General features: G+C 34.9%; 1 protein-coding gene across 11 annotated transcripts in view; it reads left to right on the top strand.

Moving 5' to 3' along the window:
• The window catches only part of Klp10A (kinesin-like protein 10A), a 42114-nt gene extending 21435 nt beyond the window's left edge, over positions 1-20679 (top strand). For 2 of the 11 annotated variants that reach the window (XM_087415837.1, XM_087415834.1), the window contains exons 2-13: positions 2782-4677; positions 5401-5495; positions 6656-6829; positions 8727-8873; positions 10810-10840; positions 12569-13043; positions 13229-13802; positions 14054-14303; positions 14410-14564; positions 14646-14852; positions 14993-15167; positions 15567-16797. In XM_087415837.1, coding sequence (XP_087271963.1) covers positions 3636-4677; positions 5401-5495; positions 6656-6829; positions 8727-8873; positions 10810-10840; positions 12569-13043; positions 13229-13802; positions 14054-14303; positions 14410-14564; positions 14646-14852; positions 14993-15167; positions 15567-16696 — 4455 coding nt within the window. In that variant the 5' untranslated portion in view covers positions 2782-3635 and the 3' untranslated portion in view covers positions 16697-16797. Of the gene's footprint in view, positions 1-1899; positions 2322-2781; positions 4678-5400; positions 5496-6655; positions 6830-8726; positions 8874-10809; positions 10841-12568; positions 13044-13228; positions 13803-14053; positions 14304-14409; positions 14565-14645; positions 14853-14992; positions 15168-15566; positions 16798-17740; positions 17834-19339 lie in introns of those variants that run through there. The other 9 variants (XM_087415836.1, XM_087415844.1, XM_087415835.1 and 6 more) reach the window with 9 other exon arrangements.
• The last annotated feature ends 2254 nt before the right edge of the window (positions 20680-22933 follow it).

Below are 22933 nucleotides of genomic sequence, written 5' to 3'. Positions count from 1 at the left end.
TGGAAATCATAGCTTATTGCGCTAGAAAACAGGTAGTTAATTAACATTAATAATCAGGATCGTCGAATCATTATTTGAACACGACCGTTAAACATTTTCAAAAGAATTTTGCACATTTATGTCCTCTATCAATGTAGATTAATTTTAATCTTGGTTCAATTAACTCTTTTAATTTTTAGAATTAGAAAAAGATGAAGAATTAGTTGAACCGAGATTAAAATTAATTTATATTGATAGAAACAGGCATTAATGTATTTATATAATAATCTGATGTAAAAATTTTTTTAATAATTATGAAATTAGAGAACGCGTGTAATTATGCAATTAGTGTTGAAAAATCACTTTAAATTTATTAATGCAAAAATTAAGGGAAAGAGAAAGAAATGCTTATGGCGATCGTACCTGTTGAGAAGGGGCGTTTCCGTGATGCAACAATCGTCTGCATGCGTGTAGGAAAGGCTCGACTTCCGAGTACACTGTAAATAAATATGGGCTGGTACCGCGTGGTCACGCACCGAGAGCTTCGAGTTGCATATCGCAAATATTAGATAAACCTAGTGTCACATACATCCGGATCCTATAGAAGATCGCCGGTGATCGATCAAGTGGCTCGAGATATATTTTTCTTCGAAGCTAGGAATCTTAACATTTTCTGTATTATCCTGACTTGAAATAAAATTATGTGGCAACGTAATATCTTGAATTGCGTGGGATTAAATTGTTCAGAAATAAATTACAATATAAAATGCTGATAAAAAATTAATGCAGTACATCGAGAAAAATTTATGTTTGAAAATGAACGAGCCAGAAGATTTTGATCATATCATTAGAATTTTAATTATCTCGATCAGAATTATAAAAAAAAAATAGATTTCACCAGAAAATGATTCTGATTTGTTTAATTTTAATTAGCATTCCAGTTAATACAACTACCAAATTCTTTCTGGTCTAGAATTAATTTTTGCAAATTTATATTAATCTTATATTTATGATAGAAGATTTAACTCGCCAAATATTTATTTTCTGTATGTATAATTAGAATTTGGCTGAAGAAAAATTTGCTTCAAATTCGCCGAAAAAAGAATCGATACATCCTTTTCTCTGTGATCTTATTTCTCACTTATCGAGTTGGGAGAATCAGTCGCGAAAATTCGCACAGTACTGTCTAATCTTTAACGAGATGCCGTTAATTCTTCTTATTAGCATCCGTGCTGCAACCGACAACACAAATCAGCCGTGGCGTCAGTTCACCTTCGACTACCGCTCGGTTTACTCGATTCCGCCCGCGACTTTAGACGATTTCTCATCCCGAAATAGCCTCTGAATTATTTCCCGCATTACAGCTGCTCAGAGACTGCTCTGTATCGATTCCTCGAGTGACATTCGTGCCGCGAGTCGTGCCACAAAAAATCTATATGCCGTCGATCATGACATTAACCTTCATAATGCTAAATACGCATAAACCGAAATTTAATTAATATTCGAAATGAATATGTGATAATTTTCGTATAAATTTGTAATAATTTCTTTTAGTCAGTGTCACGTTCAAGTCGCGGCGAATTTTTTTCTGATTTCACGATATAATGAGTAGAGAATACATTATTTAAAAAAAAGAATTTACTTATATTTACGAGCTATGTAAAAATAATAAAGCGAAAAACGAGCAAAAGAGTGTCGATAATAAAAATAATTTATTGTACAATAAAAAGTTCAGATTGTTGAGAACAACTGTTTCTTGTTGTAATAAATTATTTTTAAATCGTATACTTTAATTTTGCTCGATTTTGGCTTTATTATTTTCACACTGCTTTGCAAAATATGAGTCTTTTTAAATTTTATTCTAAATAAAAATATTGCTTAGACAATATATTTTTTTTGATTTTACAACTATAACTTAAATTTCTCAATTTAATTCGTATACAGTACCAGCACTGCTGCAATGTTTCTTTCTGGTCGGATGACTCGCATATGTCTCGTCGGGCGGAATCAGACAGAATCGGTATCGTGACCGATAGCGCATAACGCCTGGACTCATCAAGGCGGGCCGAGAAATTGTTTATATGGTGGGGGCCCCGCACCGGGCGAAATTACTCGCTCTGGGAGTCATAATAAATGCGTTTATGAAACGCTGCTCGGTGAACGTTGTCAGTCGATCGAATCGCGCCGCGCGACGCTGATACATCACGGATGCGGCGTCGTCACCGATTTTTCCGATGATCGCTTGATTCATCTAACTTGCGAATGCGCGAACTTTTTGGTGCGACGTTAATTATCCCGTCCCAGTTTCGCTCTATTAACTACTTCGCCGCATCACACGCTTCGTAATAACCGTGCCCGGCTGTCTGCAAGTTACATGTGCAACGAAAAATGAAATTTAAACTTTATGAAATTAAGAAAATAAAGTCCAAATCATGTTGCACTAAAACGGATTTAAGGAAAAGAATCTGAAAGAAAAGATGAAATTTATATATGACAGAAAATGCAATTTTTTGTCTCCAAATATTATTTTTTTAAATAACAGATTATTTATAAAATAATTTAGATAACAGATTATTTATATAAAATAAAATAATTATAATTACAAATTGTAAAATCTATTGGTAAAAAAAAAAGTAATAATAAATTGAATGGACAATGTTGAAAAATTAATTTATGAGCTGTACTGTTCAAGAGTTAATTTTTTATATTTACATGACATCTCTTGCATATTATTTGTAAGCTCGTAAATTAGACATACCGAACATTGTTCATGCAAGTACGTTTATTTTTGGGTTCCCGAAGAACGTTCGTAAGGGCGAATATGCTCCCGAAGGATAATCCGCGATCGTGCGCTCGAAGACAGTGAAAAAAAAAGACGATGTCTTCGGAGCCTAAAAGCCTCCGCTTTTTAAAGATCGGAACAGAGTGCCACGAAGAATTTCATGAATTTTCGCCGCGGCGTCGTGTGCGTGACGGGCATTGTCCGGGATTAAACCTGCACGTTCCTGAAGAGGTTCCCTACGAATCGATCGCGCGAGTCGCCTACAGTCCTCCGTTGTCTTCGATTCGATATACTTTCAGTGATACCTCTCTCGCAAAATGCAGCGGTAGCAAGAATATATCCAAGTTTGAGCGAATTGTTATCGATGACAAAGTAGTGGGAACATCGTGCTAATCTTTTCATTGACTTCAACAGCATAAATGGAGCAAGGCTAGTTACACCCTGGGATATTACTAGATGACTATAACTGTATAATCTATGAGAATTCGTGAGAAAAACACAAGAATTGTATCGGAGTTGTTAATATATCGTGGGAAGAACAAGGATTTACATGAGAATTGATACGTTGTGGAATTTATGAAATTATTATTGATGATAAAAAAGATAGACGTATAATAGTATTATAAACGTCTTTTATAATTTTTTAATGCAAATTTATTGTAAATCAATTATAAATGAATTACGATAAACGCGTGTTAAAATTAATTTGTTTATGAAGAATTGTTGCGGAAGATAAAATATACGTTATAAATACATATAAGTATATTTCATAATATTTTAACGTTAAGGAAGTTACTACTAATAATATAGCTTAATAATAGTAAAGCTTTCCTTTAAAAATACAATATTTTTTATTTGCTGTAAATATATCAATATGGATTGGTTATCTCTTTGTGTCTGTGGCACAAAGCGCAATTCTAACGATAGAAAGATCAAGAAGGATGGAAAGCGCAAAAAGAATAAGAAATCTAAAAAGAATTCCAAGCAGAAAGGATCATGCAAAGAGTTGCCGTTCATCGTCGACGAGTTTTTGCGCAAATCGCAGGATGAACAATCAAAAGAAATCGCGGAAAAAGACTGGACGAATGGAGAAATCGTTAATTACTTCAATGATTGCGCGAAAAGTCAAATCGCTTCGACTGATCGAACCGATCCATCGGAGGTCAATGGCTCACCGTCTTATCAAATCAGTGATCACGATCATGAGAGCTTCGAGAAGGATTCTCTCAAGGACTCGGAAACAAATGCGGAATCTGTTCGAGAACTATGTGATATCGATTATTATGACAATGCGATGCTGTATTCGAGAAGTGTATCGAGCACGGCAGAAAAGCAAGTCAAATGCATCTCGGATGAGAAAGAACACGATGAAGAGGCGGATCTGGACGAATCCATTCCAAGATCGGTGGCATCCCGAGAACCTGAAGATTCGTCCTGGACGTCGGAAATCGAAAGTAGACAGGATGCGGTCCTAGAATCGAGTTTCGATAAAAAGTTCCATGAAAGAGTTTCATCTAGAATTAATTTTTCCGACGAAAAGCAAGAAAAGTCGAAGACGAGAATCGTTCGAAAGAAAAAAGGGACCAACAGAAACATTCTTCCACCGATCAAAAGAAGATCTCGCGCTGAAACTTGCATGGATAACGAAGACCTGCAGGTCCTTGAAGAGACGAATAAATTTGGTTTTAAGAGAACCGCGGCATCTCATGAGCGGGACGAGGTTCGGCAGAAATTGAACTCGTGCAGTTTCGAGGTTCGGCCGTACGAGGATGAAGAAGGGGATAGAAAAGAAAGAGGCGGAAAAACAACGAAGATTCGGAGCGAGGGATCCATGATACCTAGACTTGCTTCTCCACTGCGACAGAGAATGAATTCGATCAAGAACGACAGCGATAAATCAGAGATCATGGAAAACGGTACATTGTTACGCGTTAAAAATTATGTACACATAAAATATTTGATAAAGCAAAATTAGAAATGCAATGTCTCAATCCTGATCTCATTAAAAATACATTTCGAAAATTATTGTTAAAAGAAATACTGATTTTATGAAAAAAATGTGCTGTTATTTTTTCAGTTTGACTCTGTTATTGTCGAATTAGTTTCTTGGTAATTTATACTTAACTTAAATCTAATTTATAATCTAACTACACGGTTTGAAGAACTGGAAAATGTATTTAACAATTCAATTATTACATAGAAAGAACGGTTTTCCTGAAGTAACGGTTTTCCTAAAAATTTAGTTAGATGCACAGAAAATAATTTTATAGGATGATCAAAATTATGTAAGATGCTCAAATTGATTGTCAAAATTTTTTCGTAGTTTGCTCATCATGCTTGAAATTTTTCCATAATAATTTTGATGGTCCAACAAAATTATTTCCAGATTGTATCTACTTAAATTTTTATATGTATTTTAGCAAAATCGTTTTTTCCATGCAGACACCAAAATTCAGCCTTGATCGTTATTTGGCATTCTTCTATTTATTTTGTGTTTAATTAAATAAAATGTAAACTATTTACAGAAGAGAAGATTTATTAGGTTCTATTTAAATGACGATATTCACATACACTCGCGCAATCATTATAACCGCATTATTGTAGTCCTTATATATTGTAATGAACAATTCTTGTTTCAGGTCGTGTTCACTCAGCAGTTGTCTCTGGTATCAATTTAGAGCAACGCACTGTAACTGTAGAATGGTTCGAGAGAGGAGAAACCAAAGGCAAAGAGGTAAGTCCGTGCACGCTCATAAATTATTTTAATTACTCAGAAATAGAGTAACACAAGTTTGAGTTGGATAAAAGCTTTTTTCAAATCAAATAAAACTAAAATTAACTGATATTAATTAAGATAAATATAAATAATATTTATATTATGAAACGATAAAATATTCATTAATGTTTTTTTTATCTTTAACAATTTTATACATTAAATAGAATACATGTAGTTCGATAGAATTCCTCTGTTTAAATAATTTGGAAGTATTTTTTCTTAATAACGACTTTCCCATTTTCGCAGAATTTACTTAAAAACTGTATACAGTTGCCTACGCATGCACGGATACACGTGTCAAGTGGTGCGTTTTTATCTCATGTTTATGGAAAATAATTGCACTACGGGCAACTTTCTCTCGCGATTTCGATGCATTGAACTGCAATATTTTAATTCTCTACATCCGTAGGTCATGGTTATTTGGCTATTTTCAATTCCGCAGTGCTTACGCAATGCCACAGGGCTAACGTGTAGCTCGCTAACGGGGGCGCGAATCTATTTCTGATACGCTTGCAAGTCCGCAGATTTACCGTCAGTCAAACCGGTCAGGTCGAACGTGACTTTTGTAAAAAGTCGCGCGATACAGAATGAGACTCGTGAGAAAGTGAATTTCCGATCGTGAACAAAGTATCATATTACTTCACGATTTTACATTTCTTTTTGCAGTTTTTTTTTTCGCGAATTCCGGCAACAATTTTGTTTTACATTTTTTTTACATTTCATAAATACTAGATGTTGAATTCAAGAGAATGACCTGTTAATTATCCATTCTACGTTAATATATTTTTTTTGAAGATCCTATTAGTTCTTCCACATTTTAACCACGGAATTAATTGTGCAAGATTTGTATTAGTACGCAAATGTCCCAGCAAAGTTTTATTCCACGCCGAAAGGTAATTTGCAAACTATGGAATTTTTTTATGTATTTTTAGGTATTTTTATTCAAATATTTCTTCTTTACTTTTACGTATCGCATAATTTATTAACTTCACTGGTCCCAAAGAAACAGATAATCTCCATAATGTCACTTCTATTTTGAAATTGATATCGATTGCGCATTAAGTAATTAAAAGAAATTGGAAATTAAAAATTATTTCGATTTATATATTTTTTTTCAGGTCGAAATCGACGCGATTCTCGCCTTGAATCGCGATCTGAATCAAAAAATGGGACCACGAAACGAGACTATATGTGCGCTGCCGCAAGCAATGAAGATAGGACCACGAGATGACAGTACGTGTGCGCTGCCGCAGGTGATGAACAATCACATGTTGGCGTCCTCAAAAGCAAGGGTATGTATTTGTAATTAAATTGATTGAATTCTTCTCAAAACGCATGGTTGAAACGTCGAATGGTGCGTTCTAGACCATTGTCAAGCGTAGATTCAATTGTCAATTAAATTTTGAAAGATGTAGAAATTGCTCTTCTCCCACGTTGTATTCATCTCAGATCTTGGAGATCTCCTAAAAATGAAATTAGCGCACCTGTAGAGAAACGTTAAAAAATTAACGACACGAGATAAATTGGAAATTGAAGATCTTTCTCTTTAATTAATCTTTTAATTTAAAAAAAATGTACAAACAGGTTTTAGATTACAGAGGAACTTACTTATCCATTTGACAGATAACAGAGTAGTACATGTACTACTATTAGATAAGCCAACTCTCGTGAAAGTCTCGCAATCATTCAGACGTTGATCCATGAATGACGGTGCGCGTGCCACTTTGCGAGTCGAACTCCGCGCGGGTCTTGAAACGTGTCCGCGTAAATTCGCGGTCGATCATCGACTGCCTTGGCAGAATTCTGTTTATCGGTTGCCCGGGCTACGTGAAATAACCTCGCTCCTAATATGGAAAGAATAATCCGATCCCGCGTCTCGTAGGGTTTACACCGCGGTAGGCATGTTCCAGTACCTGTACGTCTTTCAGGTAGGAGTCCCCGTCATTCGTAATCGGTCCATCACAAGCCTTCGAATCCGACGTGACGATGACCGTGGAGTCTGATCTCGTCAGGTCTCCGGCTTCCCCGTCACGTGGAGCCCGCGTCTAAGATAAACAATTGCGACTTCCGCTGCAAAATTTGCATCGTGCGTTTGTTGCTTCTTTCATTCTTGTAGACTTAGACGAAGCTTTTTGAGATAGCTTCTAAGTTTGTCTTAAACAGTCCGTAGATGTGTGATTGCGTAGTCTTAACTTTCCTTATTAGTAATACTTGTATCTACATGCAACAATCACCGTGCATCATATATATATATATATGTATATGTGTATATTGCAACAAAGTGTCATGTATTTTCTATGTAGCAATTTTAAATCGTGTACGGATTGAAAATTGAAAATTTACTCTGAATTTATCAAAATCGCTTTTAAAATAACTTGCATTTGTTTTTTTATTCGAAAAAGAATATATTTATGAAAATTGAAATATTAAAAAAAATATATTTTGATTATTATCAGAGATTGAAAGGCAATAGAATCAATAGGATTCGAGGACTTGAGGAGCCCAGCAGTACAGGGATTCTGTAACTTTTAATTGATAGTGTCGATATCATTACGCAGTTTTTTTTATATAACATCTTATGTAATACCTATGCGATCTGACACTGGTTTAGTCACTGAAATCTTCAATTCGCTTCCTGCACTTTGATGCAGATCAAATTTAGAGTATCATTTTCATTGGAAATAGAAACCTTGTGAATTAATGTGAGAGCTTCTGAAATGAGCACAATTAAGTGCATTTCCACCGAAAGTTACAGAATCCCAATACTGAACTTAAACAATCCAATTTGGATTTAGATGTCCAAGGATCCATTCGTAATTTTAGAATATAATGTAAATTTCCTCGAGAAATTACCAAGCCTGTAAATACGTCGATCGACAAAAGTCAAAGTCCGCAGCGTCATTTTCGCTACTAACATGGTAACATCTTTTTTTTCCTCCATGGACGCTGCTCATAATCACGGACCTCGTGTCGACGATGGATCATCGACCACTCCCGGGCAAAACCGATCGATAACAAACCGATCTCTAATACGAAACTCACGTCGTCTCGGCCACCGCTCATCCACAAAATTGTCGTCTTTCTTGACAACTCTCCCCCTCATCGATTCCCTCGATGGCTCCATCGACCACGGATGTAATCGTCTGATTGATTTACGTAAAACTGTTCATGACCGCGATCTGCGGTAAGGAGCCGGACTCCTCGGCTGAGGAGGACGAGGGAGTCGACGAGTCGGAGAACCAAGAAGAGGGCTCTCTCGGACGCCATGGTGGTCACACCACGAGAAACGGCCTCGCATCCGCAACGCTTCCTGTACGAGTCACATCTCGTCTCTCGGTAACGCGCACCAACCTTCCCCCCCATCACCGCAACAACTACAACTACAACCACAACACAACCCTTTCTGCAGCAATAGTCTTCCGTGGTCGCCGAACGGACCTTAGCATCTTCGAGATCGCTCGCTTTTACGATACAAATTTATGATATCTCGCGAGTTTTATTACTTGATTTATAGTGTATGACGGAATTATATGGGAATTATACGGTGTATAAATCAATCTTTAGAAAAATTATTTATTTAACTTCACACAAAAGATAATATCTTATGATTACTGTCTATTAGAACTAACATACATATGTATATATCTTTTGTATAATTGGATGAGAAAATGATATATTGCAACTTCTTAGTGTTTTATATGTCATAAATGTTTGATGCAAGTGGAAAAGATCATGAAATTTATTACGCCATGACATAAAATGATATTGGAAGATATATATGTGAAGTTAAATAATTATTTATAAAATGTAATTTGTGAACATTGAATTCTATCCAATTGAGTTCACTCTATCTAATTGATAATGTCTGTCGATACTAATTATTTATCACTATCATGCTCGCAGCTGTTTTAAATTAACCTTAATATTATTTAACCTTTGACGGAAGCTTTCTAATAAAGAAACATAAAGAAAATCTTGTTTTCTAAGAGTATATGAGTATATGAGTGACTGAATTCGATTTCTTAAAATTTTTAAATTCTCGGATAACTTCAAAATTATAAAATTAAAAAATAATCTTAATTATCTTTGTAGAATTCGATTTTAGAAAATTTTTGTTATCGCTGAGTTTGAATATAGTCTAAAAATGTATAAATTCAAATAAATAGTAACTTCCTATGAAGAAGCCTCTAGTGTCATAATTAGTTATTTTTGAAAGTCAATTTGAAAATCAATTTGAATATCAATCTGGAAATTTGTTTGTGTAACATACATGAGTTTCAAATAAAATGAAACTTGAAGTTACTTAGTAATTCTATAAAAATTCTATAAAACTATTATATAATAATAATAAGTTTTATGAGATAATTAAAATATATCTAAAAAAAATTCTGTCTACCTTATTGGATTCACCATTTTGATTTTTTTTACTTTAAATTCGAATAAAACATTATCCTATAAAAGTTTAAAAATCGAACGACCAGTTTATAAAATAAAAGGAGGTGTGACTTCAAATAAAGTCTCCCGTACACAAAGGATTAAATAACTATTTTGAGATATTAAATATTTTCAAGACCGATAAAAATATGTAGTTTGAATTGCAAAAGACTTTCTTGATCCGCATGAATTTTGGGATTTCAGTGTCTAAGCACAGAAGATGCTAAAGGAGCGTTCGCTACCTTTCACCTTTTCTCTATCACGAATGAAAAATATCAGCTTTTCTCAAAGTGTCTATCCACCAGAGCACCGCTAATCGCTAACGTTTCTTTTCATCCATTTCGCACTCGCTTGAATTCGACGGGATCTCGACAGGTTGATATCTCGGCGAGTTAGCTGAGCTGGCAACTTAGATATCCAATAGACGACCAGCGAGAACTCGCCACACGGCATTCTTTCATTTTCGTTCGCGGAAATGCTTAGTTTCGTGAAACGGAATGGAAGATCGCTCAGCGCGATTGCTCTACACCGTGACTGGGTCAAAAACCGTGTCGTTATGTTACGACGATCGATATGCAAAAGGAACTCGCGGGCGTGATTAACGGACGGATCGATGTGAACTGTTTTCTTATCTCTTGCGTCCTGAACGTGGCGGAATATATTGGCAAAAAGATGTATTATACACCCGGCTTCGAAGGAAGCACCGTTTTATTATTTTTCATTTGCAGCACTTCTTAGATTGTATATCGACAAACACTTCTCTCTTCGTTGCACGAAGAAACACCATCAACCTCTTTAATTTAAATGGCTAAACATAATCTATTTTCTTTATTTTCAGCACTCCACCAGGCCGTCTATTCCAGTGAAAGGTACGTTAATCACGAGGATTCTTTCGATCCTTTGCTATCTCGTTACACTTTGCTAAAGCGATCGGTGAAATCGTGACGCTTACAATAAACTCCGTGCGTGTGTGGCGATGTCTGTATTTTCGCACTTCGGAAAATTTTCATCATGAAATAGATTTCTTGGCCGTTTTAATTGCGACGGTGTAACACGTGTTTTAATTATACCGCTAAATAAAACGGATATAGAAATCTAACGAAACCAGACTAATTACATACGTTTCGCTTACATGCTACTCCGCTGATCTTTGTTTGAGAAGGGAGATTTGTGAACACACGGAATAAATTTCCACATGCTTCTTGATTCACGCGCCGATAAGCGTGAATGACTGTCGAACTTTCGGCGTTCGATAAGTCAATTTCGTTGTGGGACACCGCGCCTGGTCGAGTGTATGTACGTCGTCTTTTCATCCAGATAAAGTCAAGTAGCGACGAGCCTACACGTGTATACGGCTGAGCCGTGACTATCGATATTTGTGCGCCGTATGCAAGGCAAGGGCAAGGACCTCGACGGAACCTACAGTACGACGTGGTAGTCCAAGCTAAGGGGGTGTATTTTGCTGCTGACCCTCCTCTCTCTAGCACTGTTCGATTTACCTCGGTAGTGCGCACCACCCGGTGGAACGTCGCTCTCGTTTGCCTCTCGCGACGAACGGCTTGATTCTTAAAAATCGTCAAGATCTCGCGTATGCCGCGTCTATCATGAGATTCGACCCGCTCGCCTATTGCTTCCGAAGGAAAAATAAAATCAGCAATTGCGAAAGTACAGACGTCGCCGGCGATGACAATCAGATCCTGACGCTTCGAATCGAAGACGATGACGCCGGTAATGCTTGTGATGAATCTCGTGTTGGAGATTCTGTGATGTCTTTGTTAATAATACTATTGAATATCTAGATTCTCTTTAAAGTATCGTACTCTTTAGATTTCTGGAAATGAACTCTCACTCCAAAAGAGTTAAATACTGCCACTATTGAAAAAGAATGAAAAATTTGCACTCTTGAATAAGAATGGCAGATTTTCATTTTTTTTTTTTGGAATGAGATTTATTCCAAAGCAAAAAATCTTATTCCTTTTTTGGAGTGAATCTTAATCCAAAAAAAAAGAGAGTGAAAATCTGTCACTCTTATCCAAGAGTGTAAATTTTTTTTTTAATAGTGGCAGTTTTAATTCTTTTGGAGTAAGATTTCACTCCAAAAAATATTTAGAGAGTAGTACATTTTTTTCGCGTTTGCATATGATGCCTTTATAAAATTTTTGTAGTTTAGGTTTTGAGTAAACTAGAATAAAATTGGTTTGAAATTAGTCATCGTTCAGCGCGAAAAAATTTTGAGATATGTACTATGAACCAATGACTTTTTATTAAATAATATAACTGAGCGAGATTGTATCTACTCGTAATAATTTCGCGATTTTATCTTGAATTAAACATAAGTATAAATCTGAAAATAAAGCACACTTGCAAAGGAACGGTAAAGTGCAACTGCATTTAAAACTTGAAAAATTTTTTGTAGTTTCTTATTACTAACGTCAGAAACCTAGGTTTTCTTTTCCACTGATATAATACAGTGATTAGAAATAAAATATCAGATTCGAGGCATCAGCGTGAAAAGAATTGGACGAAAAGATTGAGATAGATCACGCGAGATCAAAGATATAATTTATGTTTTTCTTCTGATTTTAATCTTGACGTAGTCAGTTCGATCACCAAGGGTAAGGAGGACAGTGCGGGCATCATTAATCCTCATACCAATATTTCAGCTGGTTCGAATAGACAATTGTCACGACCAACGGGTCGACCGACGAACATAATGTCGTCGACCACGTCGGTGAACGGTCACGGCGAATCGGTTTCCGGCCTCACAGGACGCCGGGAACTCGAGAATATACCGCCGACACCGACGACAGCCGTTACGCAATGCCTGATGACTCCGGTGCAGAACAGACAACAAAAACAAGCGCAGCAGCAACAGCAACAACAGCAGCAGTTGCAACAAGCCCAGGTAGAGAACGGTCGAGGTAGACGATCCAACGTCGTCAAGGAGGTCGAGAGATTGAAGAAGAACAGGGAAGAGAGAAGACAACGACAAGCAGAACTTAAAGAGGAGAAGGAAGCGCTAATGAATCTGGATCCAGGCAATCCAAATTGGGAGTTCCTTGCCATGATAAGGTTGCTACTGATTCTAAAATATAATATTGTTTAAGAAATATCACTTAATATTAATTAGAATTACATACCTCGAATAAATTATTGATCTTCGTGGAATATTTGTAAAATTAATGTTTTGTGATTGATAGGAAATATGATGTATCAACTGTGCTGTTTAACTGTATTTATTTGTTTAATTTTTACAGAGAATACCAAAACAGCATAGAATTTAGGCCGTTGCGGGAGACTGACGCCGTGGAGGATCATCAGATCACTGTGTGCGTGAGGAAACGTCCACTTAATAAGAAGGAGCACGCGCGCAAGGAGATCGACGTGATCAGCGTGCCTAGCAAGGATCAGATGGTAGTGCATGAGCCGAAGTCCAAAGTCGATCTCACGAAATATCTTGAGAACCAGATCTTCAGATTTGATTATGCGTTCGATGAGACGTGCAACAACGAGATAGTTTACAAGTACACGGCTAAACCGCTGGTGCAAACGATTTTTGAAGGTGGCATGGCCACGTGCTTCGCGTACGGTCAGACCGGCAGCGGCAAGACCCATACAATGGGAGGTGATTTTAATGGCAAAACACAGGACTGCAAGAAGGGCATTTACGCCATGGTTGCCAAAGACGTGTTCAAATGCCTCAAATTAGCCAAGTATCGACCCCTGAATCTGGTCATTTCCGCTAGCTTCTTTGAAATCTACTCTGGCAAAGTGTTCGATCTTTTGGCGGACAAAGAGAAATTGAGAGTTCTGGAAGATGGCAAACAACAGGTTTCGATTTATTGAAATAAGAAATTTTAATTGGGTCTGATCACTAATTAATCATATATTTAAATAATCACTATTAATTAAAGTTTATGACAATTGCTTATGTTCAATATTACATATTTATTTTTAATTTATTTTGGCACTCTATATTGGCTATCTTTCATTATGTATCAGTAAATTCCTAAGTCAATTGGAAATTAATTGTGATAATGTAATTTAATTTGAAATTTTCTTGTCTGTGTCTAACAATATAGGTGCAAATAGTCGGACTGACGGAGAAGGTTGTAGAAACTTGCGACGAAGTATTAAAGTTAATACAACACGGAAACAGCGCTAGAACGAGCGGTCAGACGAGCGCTAATTCTAATTCTTCGAGATCACACGCGGTATTCCAAATAATAGCGCGTATCCCGGGCACACATAAGGTGCATGGAAAGTTCTCACTCATCGATCTTGCTGGTAATGAAAGGGGTGCTGATACGTCGTCTGCTAATAGGCAAACTCGTGAGTAAATGTATAATCAATTCTGAACGACAACTGAAATGATTATAATTAATGATCTATGTCTTTTTTAATTTTACGATGTAACTAATGTTACTGAAATTTTTAGGAATGGAAGGTGCAGAGATCAATAAATCTCTATTAGCATTAAAAGAATGTATACGCGCGTTAAGCCGTAAGGGTACGCATTTGCCTTTTAGAGCAAGCAAGCTGACACAAGTATTAAGGGATAGTTTTATTGGTGAAAAATCAAAAACTTGCATGGTAAGTTGTTTCATAGTTATATTATCATGAAATAAAGATATCAAAAGAAAAATAGATAATTTAGGTGTTATTCGTTTATAGATAGCAATGATTAGTCCCGGAATGAGTTCCTGCGAGCATTCCCTAAATACATTGAGATACGCGGATCGAGTGAAAGAATTGGCGGCAACTGATCCTACCGAAATAAAAGCTTCACCGACTGATGATGACCGGGGAATGAAGATCGAGGAACAGGGAAACAATAGTGTATTGTCGGATAGTGATTTAGCGCAGCTTCGATCTCTCAATGTAAGCGATTCTCTACAAACTCATAACAATATATTATAAAATTCCACAATTATAAATCGAATAATAGTAATTAAATACTATTCATTAATGTTAAGAAATTATGTATTTAAATGTAATGAAAATGATTTACTTCTTCATAGGAAGGTGAACTTTCGCAAGATTTGTACACTTTCCACGAGGCAGTATCAGCTCTGCAAATGCTCGAAGAAGAAGTATTGGATACGCACAAACTGGTCATGGATAATACGACTAAATTCCTTAACGACGCGCACAGTGTGTTCAGCGCGACTCATGAAGTGGATTATGACCAAGAAGGTAAGACAAATTTATTTTTATTTGCATATTTACGTTTTTCTATAGTTTTCCGTTTGTTACTGCTTTAATCTCTCTTACACCATATTGCTGGACGGTGCACTTCTGTGGAGAACGTAATACACAATTTCGACGTGTCTCTTCTATGTGTCACAGAAGCATGTCTTCTTTTTTTCGAGAAAAATTTTCAAATATGAAAAATTGATATTTTATGGGGCTTTTAGCGTCAGATTTTCGTGGTAAAAATTCACAGACATCATGTGGCGATAAGCATCAAATCTTCTTAAGTGACGATTCATGTTGCTTTTGTTGAGATTATTCCGTCAGTAACTTATAGTAAAAATTTAAAAAGTACGAAACGTTGTACTTGCCGGTATCACAGTGCATCGCATTTTATAACAGATACGCGCAGTAAGACTAAGGCAAATTCGATCGTCACGTTAAATCATCACCGGAGAGACTGCAGCCCGGCAAACGCGATGATAGTGATAAGTGACGACACGGACAGCGACACGCAGACTTTAAACACATTGGAAGTAAATACATCCGCGGAGAATTCATTGATGTCTTGCTGGAACAATGAGATGGAGCTCGGAAGTAATTTCAGTTCGAATGACATCGAGGAGGACTCGAATGTTCTTCCTCGCACGCCTGTCAGACCCATTATCAAGAAGAAAAGCATGACGACCGGTCAAAATGCTAGAAAGAATTCAATTAATAAAAGCATGCCTACAATAGAACGTTCCATTCAAAGATCCAATCAAAGCCAACGGATCAAAAAGTCCATTAATAACAAAAAGAAGACTCAGAAATATCATTGGTCTGGTACATTCCGTATTAAAAGCCCTAAAGATACGCATTGTAATACTTATTATTCGCCTCACAAAGATAAACTACACGACGTGAAAAATCAACTGACAAATTATAATTATTACTACGAGGACTTCGCGAAAAAAAAATCTGCGAGTAAAGAAGATATTTTTAACCCGAACAAATTCGACTCTCAAACTATCGACGATTCGTGGGAAAAGTGGACCGACAGCAATGTTAGCTGCCGGTCTTATATCGACATTTGCGTTAACGATTGTAAAAGATGTATTAATTTTAAAGACTACGATATCGATCAAGATAACTGCGGATTGTCGGCAGCATTTTCTAACGTTAATATTTTAAAACGGAGAAACATGACGGATAAAAGCGATAAGAATAAGAACATACATGATATTGACTCGCGAACAGACAATAGTGTTATTTTATATTCTCAACATGATATCAGTAATGTTAACAAGGAAAATAGTAATCTTTGCAATGCCAAAGAGTTGGCCGAATCTTCGACCAATGTTAAATCAAATACTAGAAAAACAATTAATGATAAGAAGAACTGTGCTATTCAATTAGATTGCTATAAAATTTGGTATTCTTTACTATCTTTCTTAAAAAATGTTATTTTATTTTTACTGCTGCCAACAGCATACATTATCTTTTTTATTTATGTACAAAAGAAAGAGGATAAAAAACAGAGTAACATATGATTATCTACATAAAACGTGAATTAATCTTAAGCTTTATTGTATGTTTTTATATGTGTGTGTTATTCATAGAAAAAAGGGAGTGATCAACAAATAGAATGGTAATGCTAATAAGAGCTGATACAATTGGTTGTGTATAATCCATATGTGTGTGTGTATATATATATATATATATATATATATATATATATATATATATATATCATCAATTACAGACGTTTCGACCTTAAAATTAGATCATCCTCAGTATGAGTAACAAAGATTATTTATTGTATTTATTATTATAACGATGTGACTATACTTGCTTCTTGAGAGTATGTGAGAGATCGTCTTTCTTACACGGACTTTGATATTTGTTACTCATACATTGAGAATAATTTTAGGGTCGAAACGTAATTAGTAATTGGTAATTAATACACATATATATATGTGTGTGTGCGTGTGTATTCATATACATACATATACATATATTTGAATTACACACGCAACTCTCATTGGCATTACCATTCTCTTTGTTAATTCAATTTTTGGAGCTTTTTAATTTTAATTATTTTGTAAAAAATTTGCTTATGGAATACTACTATAATTTTGTTTATCTTTTTATTTAATTTTAATGAAAATGCATTCCTTCGAATTTAAGCACTTGGCTGTATGCACGATTAAAATGTTACTAATTCTTGTGTGCCATATAGTAATGTTATGTTAAATGTATTTTGATTTTGCAATCGCATTTCGTGTGCAGCACTCGTCGTTTATTCTGTGGAATTAGTTTCTATATTTTAAGATCTTTTTAAAACATTTTAAATAGACGAAAACCACTACAAAATACATGACATATGTATGAACTTATTATAAATCACGTATTTTAAACCACAGTATTTTATCAATATTACTAGCTAAAAAATATGGCTGACTACTAGTTCGGATTACAATTTATTACAGCATAATTTTTTAGGTGCCTTATACTTGTACACTTTATATGAAAAAAATCACATTGCATTGTATACTTGTAGAAAAAATTTAATATAATATAAGAAAACGTTACAGATTTGAGGCGGAAAAGAACAAAGTTTGAGTCACCCTACCTGAGGAGTTTCTCATTACGTAGACGTCTTATAGAGAGAAAACTATTTTCCGACGGTACGACAATATTATTCGATTAACAATTCTATAAAATAGTTCAGATAAAGCTTATTTTAATGTGCACCATACTAATAATACGCGTCACATTATTTTCTCATTTCGATATCACATGCATTTCAAATATATCCTCAAAAATAATATTTTTTAGCGATTTGGTATCGGGAATTTTACTTAATTTTGCCAATGTAACGTCAGAAATGGATTTTTTTCTCATCTACTTAAAAAATTTAGATTTCTATCGATAATACGGTATTTATAATAAAACATCAAAGTCGTTCAATTTTTAAGACAATTGAATCATTTGATCTTTTTTAAGTATGTCTACTATTATAGATATATTTAAGGAACAGCAAATTCAAGCCGAAATTACTGTTCCAATAAAACCGTATACGAATAATTGAATACAAATTGTGTTATAAAGAAGAATATTTTGCAGCAAGATTTTACAATGTTAATATCATATTTCATAAATTTTTTCTTGAAACGTAAACAGATCCTGGAAGGGTAAACTCAACATTTTTCTTTTCTTTTTTATTGTTATTATATATTATATATTGTATTTTATTAAACATAATGTTAAGACAAATGTATTGTTGAAGGAATTATTAAATAATTTTATGTATATGTACTGTAGAAATTAAATTTGAATAAGATATGAAATTAACAGTGTTGTATATACAAAATATGATTAGTATGTATATTTTAGAAGCATGAACGTATTATTATTTTATATATGTACGCAAATCGAGTCTTTGTTAATAAATGTTATTTTTGTGGATTATTAAGCTAATGGCAATATCACATTAAGGATAATTATACGAAAACTTTTATAAGAAAACAGCTCACAATCTCTGGCTTGTGTGTTCAGCTTAAGCTTCAATTTGTGTAGCGACATCGATATTTAATTGTATTTATATGCATATTCACATTTTACACAAATAATATTTCAAATATCTTAATCCTGTAACTTCAGGCGCTTTTGAACTTATTTATAAACAGATACAAATTAGGTATTAATATACAAAACTCATTAATTTTTATAATTATGCTTTATGAAAAAATAGTGGCTTTTATTTACAACTCTAGCAGTAAATTTGTAAGCTAGATTTAAGCTGTCTTTAGGTATTCTTTTATTTCAAATCACTAATGATTACGTTTTAATTAACATTATAATTCTTGTTTTTATGGGTTTCATTGCAATATATGTTTACTTTCAGTGAAGCACTAAACGTCACTAAACTTATTATACGATTAGCTCAGTAATGTCTCCGACTGAATGGACTAAAACAGCAATGAAACTCTATAACAAATATGTGGTTGTTATTCATATTTTAAGATGTAAAGCTAAATACGATGCTCAAATAAATCAGGGGAAATAGCTCCAGCGTTTACTTGTAATACGTCACCTCTATGTATATCCGATTTAATCCTTAACTACACTAAGCCGATGTGTCTAATCATGCTCTTGGGTGCTCTGACGGGTGTGCGTGTTATCTGTTGCAGCATATGCCCAAAAGTGGGAGCAGCTGTTAATACAGCAACGTGACATTCTGAACGCCGCGCTCGACCAAGTCAGCCAGTTCCGCGGGCAGCTGCTACAGGAGGAACAAATCAGCCAGAAGATGACTCGAATGCGCAACATCTCAACGCGGTACAATTAAAAATGTCACCCTTAGCGAACGCAAAAAAAAAGACACAAAAAGTAATTATTTCTCACCGGTGAAAAAAAAAGTCCGCTTCTTATGTGTGTATCGACTCTTAATTACAAGCGCGCGCGAAAAGCAGATATGCCATGACACTAGTGCGACAGTCATAGGAATGCAAAATGTAACAAATGTCTTGCCTTCGAAATTGCTACGAAATGTACGTCGTCGAGATAGCAAAGAGCTCGACTCGTAAATCTCACCCTAGCGATCTTGTATCATATAACGATTCTTCTCGAATGATTCTCCATTGTAAAATGAAAGAATAAGAAAAGAAAATTCCGCAGGAAGGGATATGTAAGCCGAAGTATGGCAGGCATAATAACAATAGTTGCTTAAGGATTCACCAGCGAAAAATTAATTATTTGTTTTTACCGCATTAGATATGTTCGTCTCGGCGGAAGTCGGCGAAGAACTTTTTTTTAGCCAAGATTTCTAATTAGTGCCTCTTTTAGTTTCGAACCGTAAGAAATTTTAAGCAAATCCGGAATTTTTCGCGAAGATAATAAACGAACGCACGTTTGATTTTGGCTCGGGAATCAAAGTTTCGTCAGTATGTAATGCATATTTATCGAAATGAGTTCTTACGTGTTTTACATATTTTTTGAGCCGTACCGAGACCAGTAAAATTTTAAGCCGTCAACGACACATCGATACTCAATTGATTGTACAATTTGTTCGTCATTGAGATGCAACGCACCGCAAATGATAATGCATAAGTTATTACGCCGTCAGATAAACACTCGTTTTTTTTTTAGACTGTAGAATGCTAGGTGTATTATTACGAGGGACCCAGTGTATTATTGGATAAAGAAAAAAAAGCCTTAGTGAGCCGATTTGTCGGAAAATGCAGAGATATCATGGCGATACCTTGTATACACTCATTTAACACACGCATACACACAAGCATGCATATACACATACGCGATCGACTCTTTCATAAACCAAATAACGACTGATTTCGAGAGGATGAACAAAAAAAAGAATGTAACTCTTAGCTCTTAAGAAACTATCCAGCGGCGCTCATCCGGATATTTAAGTTTTTTAGTATTAATATCGTCGACGGCATCAAACGGTCCTCTTTTTTTCTTACGTTATTAAAAATATGAGATTAAAATCTTCATTTGATTTATCAACGCATACTCTTGTGTTTTCTTCCTCACTCTATCGAATCGCAATGTTCGCGAAACGATCTCAACGCGCGTTTAACAAGTAGCAAGCTTAACAAGCTTTATTACGGATACGTCCAATGGAATACCGTCGATTTTTATCACGATTATAAAATTATTACGGTGAAGTTTTAATGTTCCCCTTTAATGCTCTTATGGACATATTTCCTTTTTAAACAGAGGAGATTGATTCTTCGTAAGATATAAAGCAAGAATTTTAATCCCATCCCGTTCCTGATCTCCACATTTTCTAAGATACATCGCGATAATTGATACCAATATGATGCTATTATAATATTATCTGGAATTAATATAAAGATAGAAAACAACTTTCTTTGGGAAAAAGGGAAGCAGAGCTGATAATGTTCAGCATTCGTATATAAATTAAACATAGCAATTCTGTTTTTCCTTTGTATTTTACTGCCGGTTTCTCGGTATTTGTTTCTATAATTCGCGTCTAAAATATTTACCTTATCTCGTTATTCGTGCCGACTAGTTTTGTCTTATCACGATTTGTTGAAGATCATTGCATTACGATGCAAGAAAATATATCGCACTGCAGTCGCACTAGACAATAGAGAATTAAGAAGATTTATAACGTGTATCGCACGTCACACGACTTTATCTCTCTTGAAGATTTTATTCCAGATGCTCGTTTTTGTATAAACGTAAAATCCTCGTGTGTGTCAGTCTCGCGAGTTAACAATCATTACTACGTGTATATGCTCGATTTTGTAAACGTGTAATGTTCTAATGACTCGAGGGAAGTTATTCTCGATCTTAGAGATAAATCAACAAAGTAACAATAACGCGCAGATAGATGAGAGTAACAGAGCATCAACCTTTCTGTGTTGAAGATTTCCGATTTTTTATATAAATATATAGAATACTCAGCGCGGAATTGTAAAGAAATTATTTGAGATTACTGTTGTATTAAAAAATGAGATAGTCACGCTGCTGAGGGCATCCTCTAACTTAATGTAGCATACTTATCGAGTATGTAATATTGATCGAAAATTGTGACCACATATTAGCGAGTTGTTGCTTCACTTATCGAAAAAAATTCATTCTTCGCTACATATCCGACATTTCTGCGATGGTTGCTAAATATGTGTCGCCTTGATTAACAAACTCTAAACGTTCCCGAGGCAGTTCGCGACTGCTGTAGCTCAGGCATATATGATATTTCCCCATTGTCGAGATTTTATAATTTAGCTTTTCTTCAAGATCATGAAAAAAAATTCGCGTTTCACCACCTCGAATATAGTATTTTTTAATAAATAGTGGCGCGATAGAGAGATGAAGCTTAGTGATCGAAAGATTGTTAATATACTTCTTATTTTTTTATAACTGTATAATTTATGCGAAGGGAGACGAGTAAATCAAATATACGACACGTATCCCCCCCTCCACATCCCTCCCCTATTATATGTCGTATTTAATAGTCGACTTCTGAACTATTCTAATTCGATGTGCACAGAAAAGTTTTGGATACGTATGAGAGGTTTCACGTTGTTGCTTTATGAATGAAATAAATCAGATTGAAAAATAAACATTCAGTTACGTTCCTTGTCCTAACCAGTATATCTCAAGATTTAAAAAATATGATACTCCAATAGAAAATTAGACATTTTCCAGCAAGAGACAGATAACACAACGTGACAAATGAATCATATCCTCATCTGCCAATATTAAACAAAGATAAAATTATTCACTATATTACACTATCTCTTGCTGAAAAGCACCATAATTATTCAAAATTTCGTGTGTAGTAAAATTGCATTTTTCTGATTTTTAACACAACCTTCATGATACTTGATCTTTGTATTTGAATTATTAGAACGCTAAAACTGTTCGATTTATTTTATCAGAACTGTATATCGATCATGTGATTTTCTCTAGAGCGAAAACGTAAAAATTTGTATATGTATATATATATATATATATATATATATGCATAAAAAAATTTTACTTTTCCGTTTTAGTGAAAAAGTTACATGATAGATACTCTAGACACGCATATGGATTCTGTTCAGAATGGATTCCCCTTAAAATTATTCCGTTTTCTTAGAGAAATTAATAAATATTTAAAGAATAAGTGAATAATTTCGGAATTCATTCCAAATAATAACACCTTATTTATATTTAGACGATGTAATGCAAGGAATCTGGGATGGGTCATAAAACCGCGTAATCGCGAAACGAATTCAGATATCGTACAGATT

The sequence above is a fragment of the Acromyrmex echinatior genome, chromosome 18, assembly GCF_024713525.1.
Source record: "Acromyrmex echinatior isolate Ae372 chromosome 18, ASM2471352v2, whole genome shotgun sequence".
Lineage (NCBI taxonomy): Eukaryota > Metazoa > Arthropoda > Insecta > Hymenoptera > Formicidae > Acromyrmex > Acromyrmex echinatior.
Note: the sequence above shows the minus strand (reverse complement) of the source record. Positions and strands in the feature narration are given on the sequence as shown.